Here is a 12863-nt window from a genome sequence, read left to right on the forward strand (position 1 = left end):
TTTTTTGGTTCGTTTGATCTCTCTAACCTCTGACACACTGATCACCCGCGACACTCGGGTTCGCTGGTGCTGCGCGAGTCCACTTAGAAAATGTTCGCTCGCCGACGTACGGTAAGCCCTGATACGAGATACGTCAAAAATTTTGGACAGCCACTACTCCACATCTGTTTGCGTTTGGACGTGAATGCAGCGATTCGACACCGCGTTACGGGACCGAGCACCGTCGGAGCTGCGCCGATTCTTCAAAACAGCTGAGCAACTAACACGCGACAGAGCGCGCGCCCTCGCGTCCATCGTGGTGAACCAAGGCACCAAGCATACACCGAGTCGCCAAGCATTCGAGACGAATTTGTCGTTGTGTTTATTATATACCACGGACAAAGTTATTCCTAGACTCGTTGCATCTCGTGGTACTTTCGCGGTCTCACGCGTCGCGCTCTGCAATACCGACGCAGTAGAAAATCAGTTGTCCCTTAGGTCTCTACGCTACGGTCGAATAGCGATGAATCGGAGAATTCGCATCAAGTAAAACGATTAAGTAACGAATGCGTCAGGAACGTGATTTTTAAAATTTGTCATGGCGTTGTTAAATTTTCAATATCGATACATGGACGAGATACGGGCATAGATGTTGCACCCCGTTGGATTTTCTGTTTCGTGCTTTGCAATACCGATGCAGTAGCAAAAGTCGGTCGTTTTTAGCGCGCTCTATGCTTAAACAGCGGTGAATTAGAAAACTACGTCGAGTAAACAATGCAATCGGAGTTGATCGAGCAACGAAGGCGCCAAAATTTTGAAATTTATTACAGTGTTGTCAACTTTCAATATATGTATGTACCTCGTCTGTGCTAGTAACTAACCGAAATCGCAAATAGCTCTATCCCTGTTTTACAGATTTATAACAGCTTTTATATATATAATTAAAATTTTAAAATTAAAATTTAATAATTTTAAAATTATTAATATACAGTTGTATGATAATTATTATACATGCATCTGATTTATATTTTATACATTCTTGAAAACAATTTTTGTCTAATCAAATTTTCAACTGTTAAATTGTCGTTAGTATTAAAATATTAAAATTATTACATCTTCTCATTTATTTATATTACATATTCAAATTTATGTTAAGTTTAACATTGAATTTAACAATTTTATTAAAATTATGCATTGAGAGTGACAAATAACAAATTCTTCGCAATTTTGCTTGTCATTCTTGCGCAATTCTATTATTCAATAGTTAAAAATTACGCTCACTTATTCAAGTATTATTCAAAAGTTTTCTAACTTACCTAGCAAACTAACTTTATCTAGCAACATTACAACAATAACAAACCTTTATTATTTATTTAATATAAATCAGTATTTCATGAAGATGAAAAATACAAATACATATATCCTTATATATCTTGTAACTAAAGGAATGTTTTTACAAATTTAGTACAAAGAGATAAATTATATTTTTGGGGTCAAACGATGAAAGAAACTTCAAGGTCAAATGAAGGGGAATCTAGTTTTCTTTGTAACATTTGTCAAGATGAATTCAATGACTCATGTATGATTCATTTATTGTTGAAAAATACCTGAAATTGCGTTGTAAATTAGTTAACTAAATCTAAATCTTAAATTAAGTCTATACGACTATAATATTTATAATAGAATAACGCAAAATGACATATATATATATCTTTTTCCGATTTGTACTTTGGTCATTGACCGAATCTTAAGACGACGTCATAGTGTGAAAAGGGAAATAAGTTTTAGATTTCTTATTCAAAGCATACTGCTGAAGTGCATTTTAAGAGGATTTTGTCATGTCTAGTACTGTTCTATTTGTCAGCAAACGAAAATATAAAAAACATGTTTTGAATTTAAAATTAGGAAAACAGAATTTTTACTAAATAATTATTTTTAATTATTTTTAACAAATCTTTTTATCTCTTGAAATGTATATTTATTTATTTTTTATAGAACAATATACAATATAAAGTAAAATTTTCGTGAATTATTATTCTAAAGCAATATCATGAGACATGAACAAATATCGTGAGACGTAACAAAAAGAATAGGAAAAGTATAAGGTTTAGGTTAAGTCCAGAATTTTTCGTTATCACTTCTGACAATTTTCTTTGAAAAAACGATGTATAATACTTCTGGTACGACATGGCAACTACACCATTAGTATAGTAAGAAGTTTGAAAAAGGATGTTTGCTACCTCCTAATTTACGCGTTTCCATTGGTTATCATGTTTGTCGGCCATTCATATATAATTATCGTAAAGTTGCAAATTTTCAAATTTGCACGTCACTTTCCTTCCAGAGACAGCATTTTCGACAAATGTAATGATAAGGATAGATAATGCATACTTCTGACGAGCACTTTCGATAAGGTGAGATTACACGCTATTAAAGTGATAAGAAAATGGCTAGGTGAAGAAATGCGGGCTTGATTGGTTAGTTCTAATAGATCCAATTTTATCATAAATCGCAAATTAAATTACAGTCAGACTTTGTAGAAAATAGATATAATAGCTTGATAATTCGCATCAAAATGAATATAGAGGAAGTTATTGATTTCACGGCCGTAGGTAAGCATTAATATCTATGCTATTTATGTGCTATTGAGTTCACCAACTATCATTGCAATTGTTCTGATTTGATGTCTCAGACAAATTGAGCTGTCACGATTTGTCAGCAATTAAATTGTACTGAACGTGTTATCATGTTTATAACTGTACTTGTAACATATGGATGTGATCAAAGAAATTATTTTTTTGGCAACATTTTATAATCAATAATCATTGTATTGATTTAAATTCATTTCAATAAATTGCATAACGTTTTTTAATGAATTTTGTTTTGTTATCCTGAAATAACTTTCATTTCACTTTAACTTTTGTTGTCGCCTGGAATAGTAATACTTTCATTTCATTTCACTAAGCAATGGCGAGTGGCATCAATTGTTTTGCAAATATTTATAACATTTTATAGAACCAGACGTTCAATCTCTGATAAAGAAGACTGTGGCAGCTCGTGAGTACTCTTATTCACCCTATAGTAAGTTTAAAGTTGGAGCTGGAGTGCTTTGTATCGACGGGACCATTTTCACAGGGTGCAATATAGAAAATGCATCTTATCCTGTAGGGATATGCGCCGAAAGAACAGCTATTGTTAAAGCAGTGTCAGAAGGAAAGAGAAAGTTTAAGGTGTTGGCAGTAGTGGCTGACAAAGAGAACAATACTTTCACCACACCGTGTGGCCTTTGTAGGCAAACTATCGCGGAATTTGGCGATATACCAATTTATTTAGCAGAACCTCTGATGAAATCTGTGTTAAGAACGTCGCTAAGTAAGTTGTTACCTTGTGCATTTGGGTTGGGTAATGCAGAAATATTGCAATGAACTCTTAGCAGAAAGAAAATCATACAGACACACGCCAATGTCTAAAACATGATTTACTGTTTCTTTAAATTCATTGTTCGTTTTTATATCGGTTGATTTGCCAAGATGTTGTTCTATCGTATAATAAAAATGTGCAAATGTTGTTGGCTCGCATTGTATAAACTCATCAATAACAGTGTTAATGTGTGAGCGGTACATTTGTAACAATTCAGATATATCAGTTCCTATACAATAAATACAAAGACAATCCTTAAGAAAAAAATATCGTTACTATAATCTTATTCCTGAGCAGATTCTTTTTTTTTCATGTTTACATAAAAATTGATTATCATATGGTTTCTGAAGCGTGTTCTTTCTAATGTACATTGTACTTTATAAGCAGGAATAACATGAGTATTATATACAATCAATGTAATAATATAGCTTATATATGTACAATATGCTCTAATAGTATGACACTACGTATAATTACTTCTTAACAATAAAAAATGCAAATGCAAAAAACAGGAACGAGACTGCACATGATACACATTAAAGTCCTCATTTACGAAAATTTGTTTACCAGAAGGGACACCTGTAAATTAAATACGATTTCATTAAACACGAATAACGAATTGTTCATAACACATGATTAACAAGTAATTATAAAAATTACTAATAAGTTTGTAATTGTAAATATATTGTAAATAAAGTAATAAAAAAAAAGTACCATCCAATGTAACATTGACACAAATTCTCATTATTGGTAGCCTGCTGAATTAAAAGATCAACTTGGCGTTGAACACTCAGTGTTTCCTCGTGAGAGAAATCACGTCCAGTTAATTTGTCCCTTACTCTTGTTATGATGACAAGCGCTTTTTTATTCAACGCCTCTGGTTGATTAGTATCGCCTATGACGGTAATACGATTATTTTTATTTTTTTGTTGCTAACTTTGTTACCATTCATTTGCAATAACTTCGTCAGAATAAACGGTTTACCTCCATTTTCAACGCTGCACGGTACTCCTTTCTTTGGCAATGTGGCCGTAAGAGAATCCAGTACGTCACTGTGTTCTTGATTGCTACTGGCACTCATCCCCTGAGCATCAGATCTTTTACCTTTCAACGCGGCGTTGTCCATCAGCCGCCAGTTTAACAAAGGATCATAGACGAATGCCTCTAGTACAGCCATTAAGCTGTCCTTGTTACGATGCAGCACTGACATTACTGACTCGCAAGTTCTTCGATACGTGCCCTCGATTCCCGTTACTTCCATCGCGTTAATCAACATTCTTGTCAATCGAAACGGGATTTTCTCGGGGAACTTCTCACGCGTCATGGCTACCTCGAAGCAATCCCCGAAGTCGATGTGCAATATCTTCCCGCTCAAACGATCCAGCATCAGATTAGACGGATGTCGATCACCGAGGCCAAGAATATATCCCACTATAGACATTACAGCAAGTGAACGCGTGTAATTCGTCCTACGATCAAACCACACTTCGCTCGACGGCGACTTTAACCAAAGCAATCGCGACAGATCATCACCGTGCGTATGCTCAAGAGCGTGTTCGAACACCTCGACTTTCTGCATGAGCATAAGGTGATCGTAACCCGGCGCCATCTGCAAATCAACTTGTTGCGATTAAATAAAACAACGTGTACGTAATATTATGCACTTACTCGTAACATTATCTTATGCTCTATGTTCAACAGTATCTTCTTCTTTTCTCTGTAATCTCTGATTAATGTGTGTAACGTGTCGCAGTGTGGTACCCAGCCAATCAGACCGCTATTCGTAGACAGTGGAATCACAGCGTACCTCTGGATATAAAATTTGGCCGATAAAGGATCACGTTGTATAAAATAACATTATAAGATTTGCGTATTTTAATATGTTTACTTGGATAGTAAGATTCCTTCGGAAGGTGTCTGGATCGTGCAACAGGAGGGTATTGACTAGACCAAACAATTGCATTACTCGTTCATCCTGTCTGAGATCCTCGTGTCCTTTCAAAAGGAACATGTAATCTTTACCATTGCTACCTGCAAGTATCAGATATTGTCAAACGTTTGATCTATTCAAATTGAAAGATTGAAAGGCAACTGACCTTTTATACATAACTTTCGCGGTCGCTGTTTGCTCGTTATCACTTGCATGGAACTGTGTATACTTGCTATTCTGACTATTGGTTGCCCAGGGCTGTAGCTCCCCGGCACAGCCAACTCCAAGTCCCTACAAAGAAGTAGCTTCGGGCTGACGTACTGAAGCTCTAAGCTAGTTAGCTGCGGCAACTGTCGGGATATCCTTCTGAAAACGTGGTAGTACAAATCCCAAGCCTGATTCAGGTCGCGGACGTTGCGCGAGGTTTTGTATCGGCGACACCATTCCTGCGCTTCCATCAGGTCCCTGCCGTATGCTTGATTGAAAGACGTTTCTTTTAAAGTCTGTGGTCCCCTCTCCAACATTGCGTGTAAAGGTTCTAACGTGTCGAACATTCCTCGAACGTTCCTCTCGCCGAAATACAACCTACTGGCTTCTTCCAGCCCCTCGTGCCACAATTCGTGCCAGAGGATCGCTACTCTGATCAATTCGTCGCTGGCCATCATCGCTTGTTGCACCAGGGTCGGGCTGTGCTCGCACATGCTTTTAAGAATCTTATTGGCGGCAGTCTTCCTAGCGTGGCTGGCGCTCTTCGACGCCACGGTCAGCGGATAAACCAGTGCTTGAGGATGCGTTTTCCCAATGTCTATCAAAAGATGATGTATGCATCTGCCGACCAAAGCTCTAGGCGTGTCTATTCTAGCGATGAGCTGCGGGATCACTTGCAGCCAGGTGTTGATCTCGATCAGACGGATACCCTCGACGATGGCCTCGTACACTTCTGGCCATTGGCCGTAATCAAACCACAAGGTCAACAAACGGAGCGTATCTTGCAAGGAGTTACCGTGCGAAAGATTGATAGATTTGAAGAATCCTTCGACCGCTCGCACGGTGAATCGAGATATGCGCTGCGAATTAAAAATACTCTCGCGAGTCCCATTGGCTGGAACGCTCTCGTTGTTCGAGTCGCCCTGTTGATGCTTATAAAATAAGACTGTCTCGTAATTCGTGTACGCGAAAGCATGCCACGCCTTGTACCAAGTGGGGTCGTTTTCCCTAGCTGCAGCGTAATAAGACAATACTTCCGGGATCGAATCTTCGTTTATGCCCTGCAAAGCTTCCAACCACTCTCCGAGCTTCAGGTAACACCTGGCGAGCAGCCTTTTCCTCATCTCTTTTATTTCTTGCTGTTTCTGCTCCTCTGGAGGCACGTAGTGCAGGGTCGTCGGTAGCAAAGAACACTGTACAAAATTTAGCAGCTGATCATACGCCTCCTCTCGTTTGTTCGCCACCCACATGTGCTTGCAATAGGCGAACGTCACCTCAGGGTGAGTAGTGGGTAGATACTCCTCATCAGGAGTCAACGAAGGATCCGTTCCAAGCAGCATGACCAACGTTTTGTGACACAGCATCAGGCTACCGCTTTTTCTGCAAAGACTAGCATACTTCAGCCACGTGTACATGTCGTCCTGGGGCGAAACCACCAGCGTGCGAACCTGTATGATCTTCTGCCAATCCTCGACTATTCTCTGCCCACCCTGAAGCCTTTCCCACCACATAGACTTAATGGTGGATCTTCTTTCTGGCACCAATTTGAATTGTATCACCTCCTCTAACTCTGCCAACTTCTGGACCTCCACCATGGCGTTGTAAGCCCTCTGGTAACTCTCACCGGCCATGGCGGTTAATTCTGTGTCCAGCAAATCTCTGGCACTGTCAATGAGCTGATGAGCGATGTCGTACTGTTCATCGTGAATTGCCAAAACGGCTCTGTAAAATGCGCCGTCCTGTGTGTCCTTTGGTATCAAGGAGACGTACTTCTCCATACTCTCCCACTGGTTCAAACCCCACGCTGCCGCCGCCGCCATTCTAGCCATTCTCTGCTTGGTCTCGTCGGTCTGATGCGACCATTGCTTCGTGGCAACGTCATGCAACTGTCCCCATTCGCCAAGAGCCTCCAAGCAACGCATCTCGCCAAGAGTCGACTCCACGTCTGTACAGTCGCACTCCAACCTTTCTCTGTACAACTGCAAAGCTTTGTCCCAGTTGTGCAGCTTCTCGTACCAACGTACCTGCACCTTTAGATCTTGTTGATTGTTCTGGTTCATAACGTACTCGAGGAGGCCTTCTGCAGCTTCTTTCTGTTGAAGCTTGTTGTTGATAGAGATCAACGATTCAAAAACGTTGCTGTTCCTGCTCTTGTGAAACTCGTCCTCCTTGTAGTGGAGCGCCTTCGCGTAAGCTCGGCAGTGCATCGCCCTCTCGCCCAGGATTTTGTTGTCCAGCGGCAACGGCCCCTTGTCGCAGTGCTCCATGAACTCAGCCAAGTTCAAGATTGTCTGCGTGATCTCGGGAAGGTCGGGGACCATCAACGCCTGTTGCAACGTTTGGATCAGCTCTGCCTTGTATGTGTCGTCCAGCTCGGTCCAGCAGGAAACGAAAGCGGCGTTGAACAGGTCTCTGGGTAATTGAGAGTAGGTCTGCGCGAGGGCCCAGCACGATCTCAACGCCGGCGACGGCGACTCTTTCAGCAGACCGATCGACAAACTTCTCAGCCATTCCAGCCAATCGTCCTTCGACACCCTCCTCGTCGCTGTCCAGGCTTTCTGAAGATTCGACGCGGACACGTGCAACCGTTTGATAGTGGTCGTGTCGGACGACGTCAACGACAAGTCGCGGTTCTTGTTCCTGGCGTGTCGGTGTCTCATCAAGAGGTAATCCTCGCCGTCGGCGACGGTGGTCTCTGTCAAAATTTTGTCAATTAGAACGTCGTAACGGGAGTTGACGATCTTGTGCTTCGTCATCACTTTCTGCACCAGCAGGATAAAGATCTGATACTTTTTCCCCAGTTGTATCACCAACGCGCACAGCGTGTCCATCGCCGTGTTACGCAGCTCCGGGCACTGGTCCAGCGTCCGTACCAACGGGTGTACGATCCTGGACGCAAAGTCCGTGAAATCTAGCGTGTCTGCCAGATGGTCGACAGTCTCGAGTGCCACTTTGTTCACGGTTATCGAGCAATCGGTGGCGTGGAAGAACTTGACGATCGGCGGCAGGACCAGGTGAAGGTAATTGTCCAGATTGTTGCCAAACTTCTGCAGCGCCTGGAGAAGCTTCACCGTCACCCATCTGTCCTTGCTGGTGTCGTGCGTCAGTACTCTCAGTATCTGGGGCATCAGCTGCGGCAGGTAAATTTTAAACTCAGCGCCCAGTGCAACGGCGATGTGCTCCACCAGAAGTATCAGCGTGCTCTGCAACGGGCTGTTCACCGTCCAGAATTCCTTGATCAGGTTGAATATGTCGTCCAGGTAGTTCCTAATGTGCTGCTTCACGATGGCGATGAGGACGGCCAATTGTTGGAACAGGTACTCCCGGAAGTTAACGTCCGCCGTGCGGACCACGTTGAGGAAGCTGGGCATTACCTGCGAGATGTACGGAACGCATTTAATCCCTAAACTTTTGAATATAAAAGTCACCGCTTGAACGACCATCGTGTGGTGCTGGGACAACGTCGGGTCGCGAATGATCCTCATGAGCGTCGCGATGGCGATCGCCGGGTAATATTCCTCCAACGTCGACGATGACATGTTCACCAGCATCTCGCTGGTAGTCAAGTCCTGCGTGTTCTCGGTTTCACCTTTGGTATCAGCCATGGAAGTGAGGGTGTCCAACTGCGAGTCGATCTGGCCAAGGTTCATCTTGTGTTTATACGGATCTAGGGCACCTAGCAGCCCCAGGACCCTTATCGTTTCTCTCCTGATGATCAGCTGTTGCTCCGTTTTCAAGAAATTGATCAACACGTCCAGCAACGAAGGGTACTGCATGTACGGCTTGACAACGTGCCCTGTGCTTCCCACCAGTTGGCCAAGCACCCACAGTGCTACTCCTCGTTTCTCCGGGGAACTGGCGTCGACCAGCATCTCCAGCAGTATGGAGAGAAGCTCGGGCATCCATTGTTGCATCTCGGCGCCATTCACTTCCGCCAGATCGCCGATGGCGCGCAGTATTGCCAGTATCACGCCAGGATTCGACTCCGGTTCCTTCAATTTCGGCACCAGGACCTTCAATATCGGCTCCATGTACGGCCGGATGAGCCTCGGCGCGCTGACGACCAAATGATCCAGCATACGCGCCGCTTGTTCTTTGTTGCGGCCCATACCCGAGTGCTCCAACTCCGTGAGGAATTGTATGAGGGTCTTGCGAAGGGAGGGCATCACGTACGCCGGGTTCATCGTGCTCAGTCGTCCAATCGTGCGGATCGCCAGCTCCCTGATCTCGAACATCTCGTCGTTCATCGCGATGAACAGCGCAGAGAGGTTCTCCGCTTGTGCCAGATGAATGTCGAACGAATCGTCCAAGGAAGCCAGCACCCAGAGTCTCACGTCGGGATCCGTGTCCGTTATGCCAACGACCAACAACTTCCCAAGGACGGTGGAGACGGTGTTGGTCACCGTGGGCCCAGGTTGATTCAACGCCAACCGTAGCAGCCGCGAACACGTTCTCACAGCCTCCAGTCGAACCTCCGCCTGCTCAGACGTGAGGAAATGATCGGCGCACCGTCTTACAAACTGCAAGAGCGGGTTGCCGTCGAAGTTGAACGTTCCAAGAGTCTTCAGCGCTAGAACCGTGGATGGAATATCTACTTCGGTGGGAGGTCCGGAGATGGGGCTGCTCGCGGTCCATGGTGCGCCAGGATGTCTCAGAGGTTTCTGCATCAAAACCTGGGAGAGCATTCGCAGAAGTCCTTGAGATATGTCAGGCTTCAACGACGGTACGCTGTGTGCCAGTTCCCTGAGAGACGTCGTCAGAATGGGGCTCAGTCCAGTCTGCAACATAGACTCTAGCAAATCCCTCACATCCGCGGCTATTACCTGTTTCACCGCGTGTCCCAGCAAAGTTATGCAAACGAACACCGCGGGCTCCAACGACGCGCCGCGCTTTTTGGCGGAGGTCTCCTTGGAAGGTAGCAAACTTTTGATCACTTCCATGATCTTGGAAAGGTAAGGATTTATCGAATCTTCCACTGCGACTGCTATGAGACCGATGGTGGTGAACGCGGCGTATCGATCCTTCTCTCTGCTGCGCAAGGTCATCAGAAGATAAGCCAATGACTCCCTCAAATGATCCTTCGTGAACTTCTCTTTGTTGAATGCTGCAAGCCTTGGCAACAACATCATGAGAGCGTGTTGGATATGCGGATTCCTGGACATTCTCTGGTTCATCACGTCGTTGTATATGTCGTCCAATCTTTCCTGCATCAGGCACCGACACACGGCGGACTCGTGAGACGGGTACAATGTCTGTTGCGAATTGGTGGAGCTTTGCGATGAGCTGGACCATTTGGACACTATCGTCGTTTTCAATCGCGGCATCAGCGACAATATGTCGTTCTCGTTCTGCTGGTTGGAACAGTTCAATCGTTCCATCAATGTCTCGTAATTCCTCTCCCATTGAATGTTGCTGCACCTCAGCAACTCGTTCAGCACCAACAGCGAGCCGTGTATCTTATCGTCCCTGTTCACCCCCCTTTCCCTAGTGTACACTTCCTCGAATCCCGATACTATCTCGTCGTAGCACTGCTTGTACCACTGCGATTTGTGCATTTGCTTCGCTGTTTCCCTCTGGGCAGTGACGATCAAGGCAGCCCTTAACGCCTCTACGGCCCCTTCTCTTATCACAGGTTTCGTGTCGCGTATCGCATTGAATATGAGCTCGAAGAACGGCGTCACTTGCTGAAAGAAATATGTGGGCATGGAAACGGCGAGCTCTCTGAGAACCAGAACAGCCGCGTGTCGTTTGCCCTCGTGCCTGTCGCCACCTAGCCACTCGAAGGCACGCTTCACCTCGAATTCCACATACTCTGCCGTGTAAGTACCTGAAACCAACGCCAGTTTGCCCACCGTTTTGGCAGCCAACTCCATAACACCCACATCGTTGGAAGGCAACAAGTTTCTCAGATAATTGGCGAATCTGATAGTTCTTGTATTAAAGTTGCCAACGTCGGCTCCGATGAGGCAAACTATGGCTAGAATTCCACCCTTCTTCTCGTTCACATCAGACCCGGACACCATCTCGAATATATGGTGATTAAACTCGTCCATGAAGGCTGTGATCTCCTCCTGCGACGCCTCGCGCAGCTCCGTTTTAACATAGAGGCACAGGTCCCTCGCCGCTTTGTTCCGTGCCTCTTCATTTCTGGACTTGAGCCTCTGGACAAACTGCTGCACCAGCGTGCTCGACATTGTCGTGAACTTACCGATATCGATTCTGCAACGGTGCTCTCGTGTATATCCTCGCGACGATATCTGAAAATGATAAGAGATACGGAAGCTTTCGAACGTTTCTCGGGAGGGAGAGGGAGAGAGAGGTTATGGTTACACCGTAAAGTGGCGTTATCTTTTACATACCTATTTGACATCACACGAATTTTGTGTCACGGTACACCGCTCTCATGACTATCCAGAACTCCTTGATATTCCTCAGTGAGCGCAGTTCAATTTCCCTTCAATCGCATTATTAGCGCACGTCTGTCATCATATATCCTTCATGTTTTGATGCGCACCGATTTATGAGGAATAGACGAACCGCGAGCGAGAAACTCGTGTATCGTGTACACACGGGTTAGGCGAGTTTCGCTGCCATCGATTGCTCAGAGAACGTGCAACGAACACAAAGAGAAACAACAAGAGACAACGTACACCTCAAGTGAACTATCTGAAGTTTATAACCTCAACATTGGTTAACGCAGAATGCTCGGGTAAATTGTGCGCTTCGGGACGTTTCCCTCCCCACTCCTTTTATTTTCTCCCTCCTAATTTACTACGTATTTTAATTCTAGCGTTGTAACCTTGAAACTGAAAACGAACAGGCTGAGTTTTAAAATTATTCGGCGTATTTTTATGATAAACTTTTTATAATAAATAAATATTTTGCTAATGAGTATTAATAAATTGTGTTAATATTATAAATTATATCATATCGCGTTATATTATCGATGTTATTAACAATATTAATTATATTTATTAATAATACATTATGTTAATATTATATTTGTTATAATATTTATTATATTGTGTTAATTATATTTACTAATAATATTATATTATGTTAATGTGAATATTCATATTATATTATGTGAATATTCATTAATTTTAATATTTATTTATGAAAGTAAAAAAACACTTGATAAATAATTTTAAAAGTTGCGAGAAAGCTAAGTTAAATTAAATTAATTAACAACACTGAATTTATTAGTCAATTTCGATTTTTATTTCCTTTTTCTTTTCTCATAGCTCACGACCAATACAAATCAGTGTTACAAAGTTTCAAAAAAATTTAATATTCCTTTAAAAAAAACTTAAATTTTATGAAACCT

General features: G+C 43.2%; 3 protein-coding genes across 6 annotated transcripts in view; 1 reads left to right on the forward strand and 2 right to left on the reverse strand.

Moving 5' to 3' along the window:
- LOC122527043 (ubiquitin conjugation factor E4 B) overlaps positions 1-304 on the reverse strand; it is a 6347-nt gene extending 6043 nt beyond the window's left edge. The window contains exon 1 of one of the 2 annotated variants that reach the window (XM_043650834.1): positions 12-304. The gene's annotated coding sequence lies outside the window, so the exon portion shown is untranslated. The remainder of the gene's footprint in view (positions 1-11) is intronic. The other variant, XM_043650835.1, reaches the window with a different exon arrangement.
- Positions 305-2399: 2095 nt separating this feature from the next.
- On the forward strand, positions 2400-4125 carry LOC122527040 (cytidine deaminase-like). Of its 3 annotated transcripts, none has more exons than XM_043650827.1 (3): positions 2400-2591; positions 2995-3036; positions 3115-4125. In XM_043650827.1, the coding sequence occupies exons 1-3, from the start codon at positions 2555-2557 to the stop codon at positions 3402-3404; spliced, it is 369 nt and encodes a 122-aa protein (XP_043506762.1). In that variant the 5' UTR covers positions 2400-2554; the 3' UTR covers positions 3405-4125. The 3 variants fall into 3 exon arrangements, with proteins under 3 accessions (XP_043506762.1, XP_043506763.1, XP_043506761.1); XM_043650828.1 differs by having other exon boundaries at positions 3148-4125; XM_043650826.1 differs by having other exon boundaries at positions 2995-4125.
- Positions 3655-12288, reverse strand: LOC122527039 (serine/threonine-protein kinase mTOR). Its single transcript, XM_043650825.1, has 7 exons — positions 11896-12288; positions 5496-11793; positions 5288-5430; positions 5068-5208; positions 4384-5008; positions 4114-4294; positions 3655-3978 (listed from the first exon to the last, which is right to left on the reverse strand). The coding sequence occupies exons 2-7, from the start codon at positions 11728-11730 to the stop codon at positions 3963-3965; spliced, it is 7341 nt and encodes a 2446-aa protein (XP_043506760.1). The 5' UTR covers positions 11731-11793; positions 11896-12288; the 3' UTR covers positions 3655-3962.
- Between the last annotated feature and the right edge of the window lie 575 nt (positions 12289-12863).

The sequence above is a fragment of the Frieseomelitta varia genome, unplaced genomic scaffold (genome assembly GCF_011392965.1).
Source record: "Frieseomelitta varia isolate USP_RPSP 00005682 unplaced genomic scaffold, Fvar_1.2 scaffold_208, whole genome shotgun sequence".
Classification (NCBI taxonomy): Eukaryota; Metazoa; Arthropoda; class Insecta; order Hymenoptera; family Apidae; genus Frieseomelitta; species Frieseomelitta varia.

What these genes read in the sequence shown, in the direction of transcription:
- LOC122527040 (XM_043650826.1), top strand. Translation starts at nt 2,555, where the DNA reads ATGAATATAGAGGAAGTTATTGATTTCACGGCCGTAG. An exon ending in TATTGATTTCACGGCCGTAG is followed by an intron (nt 2,592 to 2,994) that starts GTAAGCATTAAT and finishes AACATTTTATAG; the next exon opens with AACCAGACGTTCAATCTCTG.
- LOC122527039 (XM_043650825.1), bottom strand. Translation starts at nt 11,730, where the DNA reads ATGTCGAGCACGCTGGTGCAGCAGTTTGTCCAGAGGCTCAAGTCCAGA. An exon ending in GCGAAAGTTATGTATAAAAG is followed by an intron (nt 5,431 to 5,495) that starts GTCAGTTGCCTT and finishes TGATACTTGCAG; the next exon opens with GTAGCAATGGTAAAGATTAC. An exon ending in GAAGGAATCTTACTATCCAA is followed by an intron (nt 5,209 to 5,287) that starts GTAAACATATTA and finishes TTTTATATCCAG; the next exon opens with AGGTACGCTGTGATTCCACT.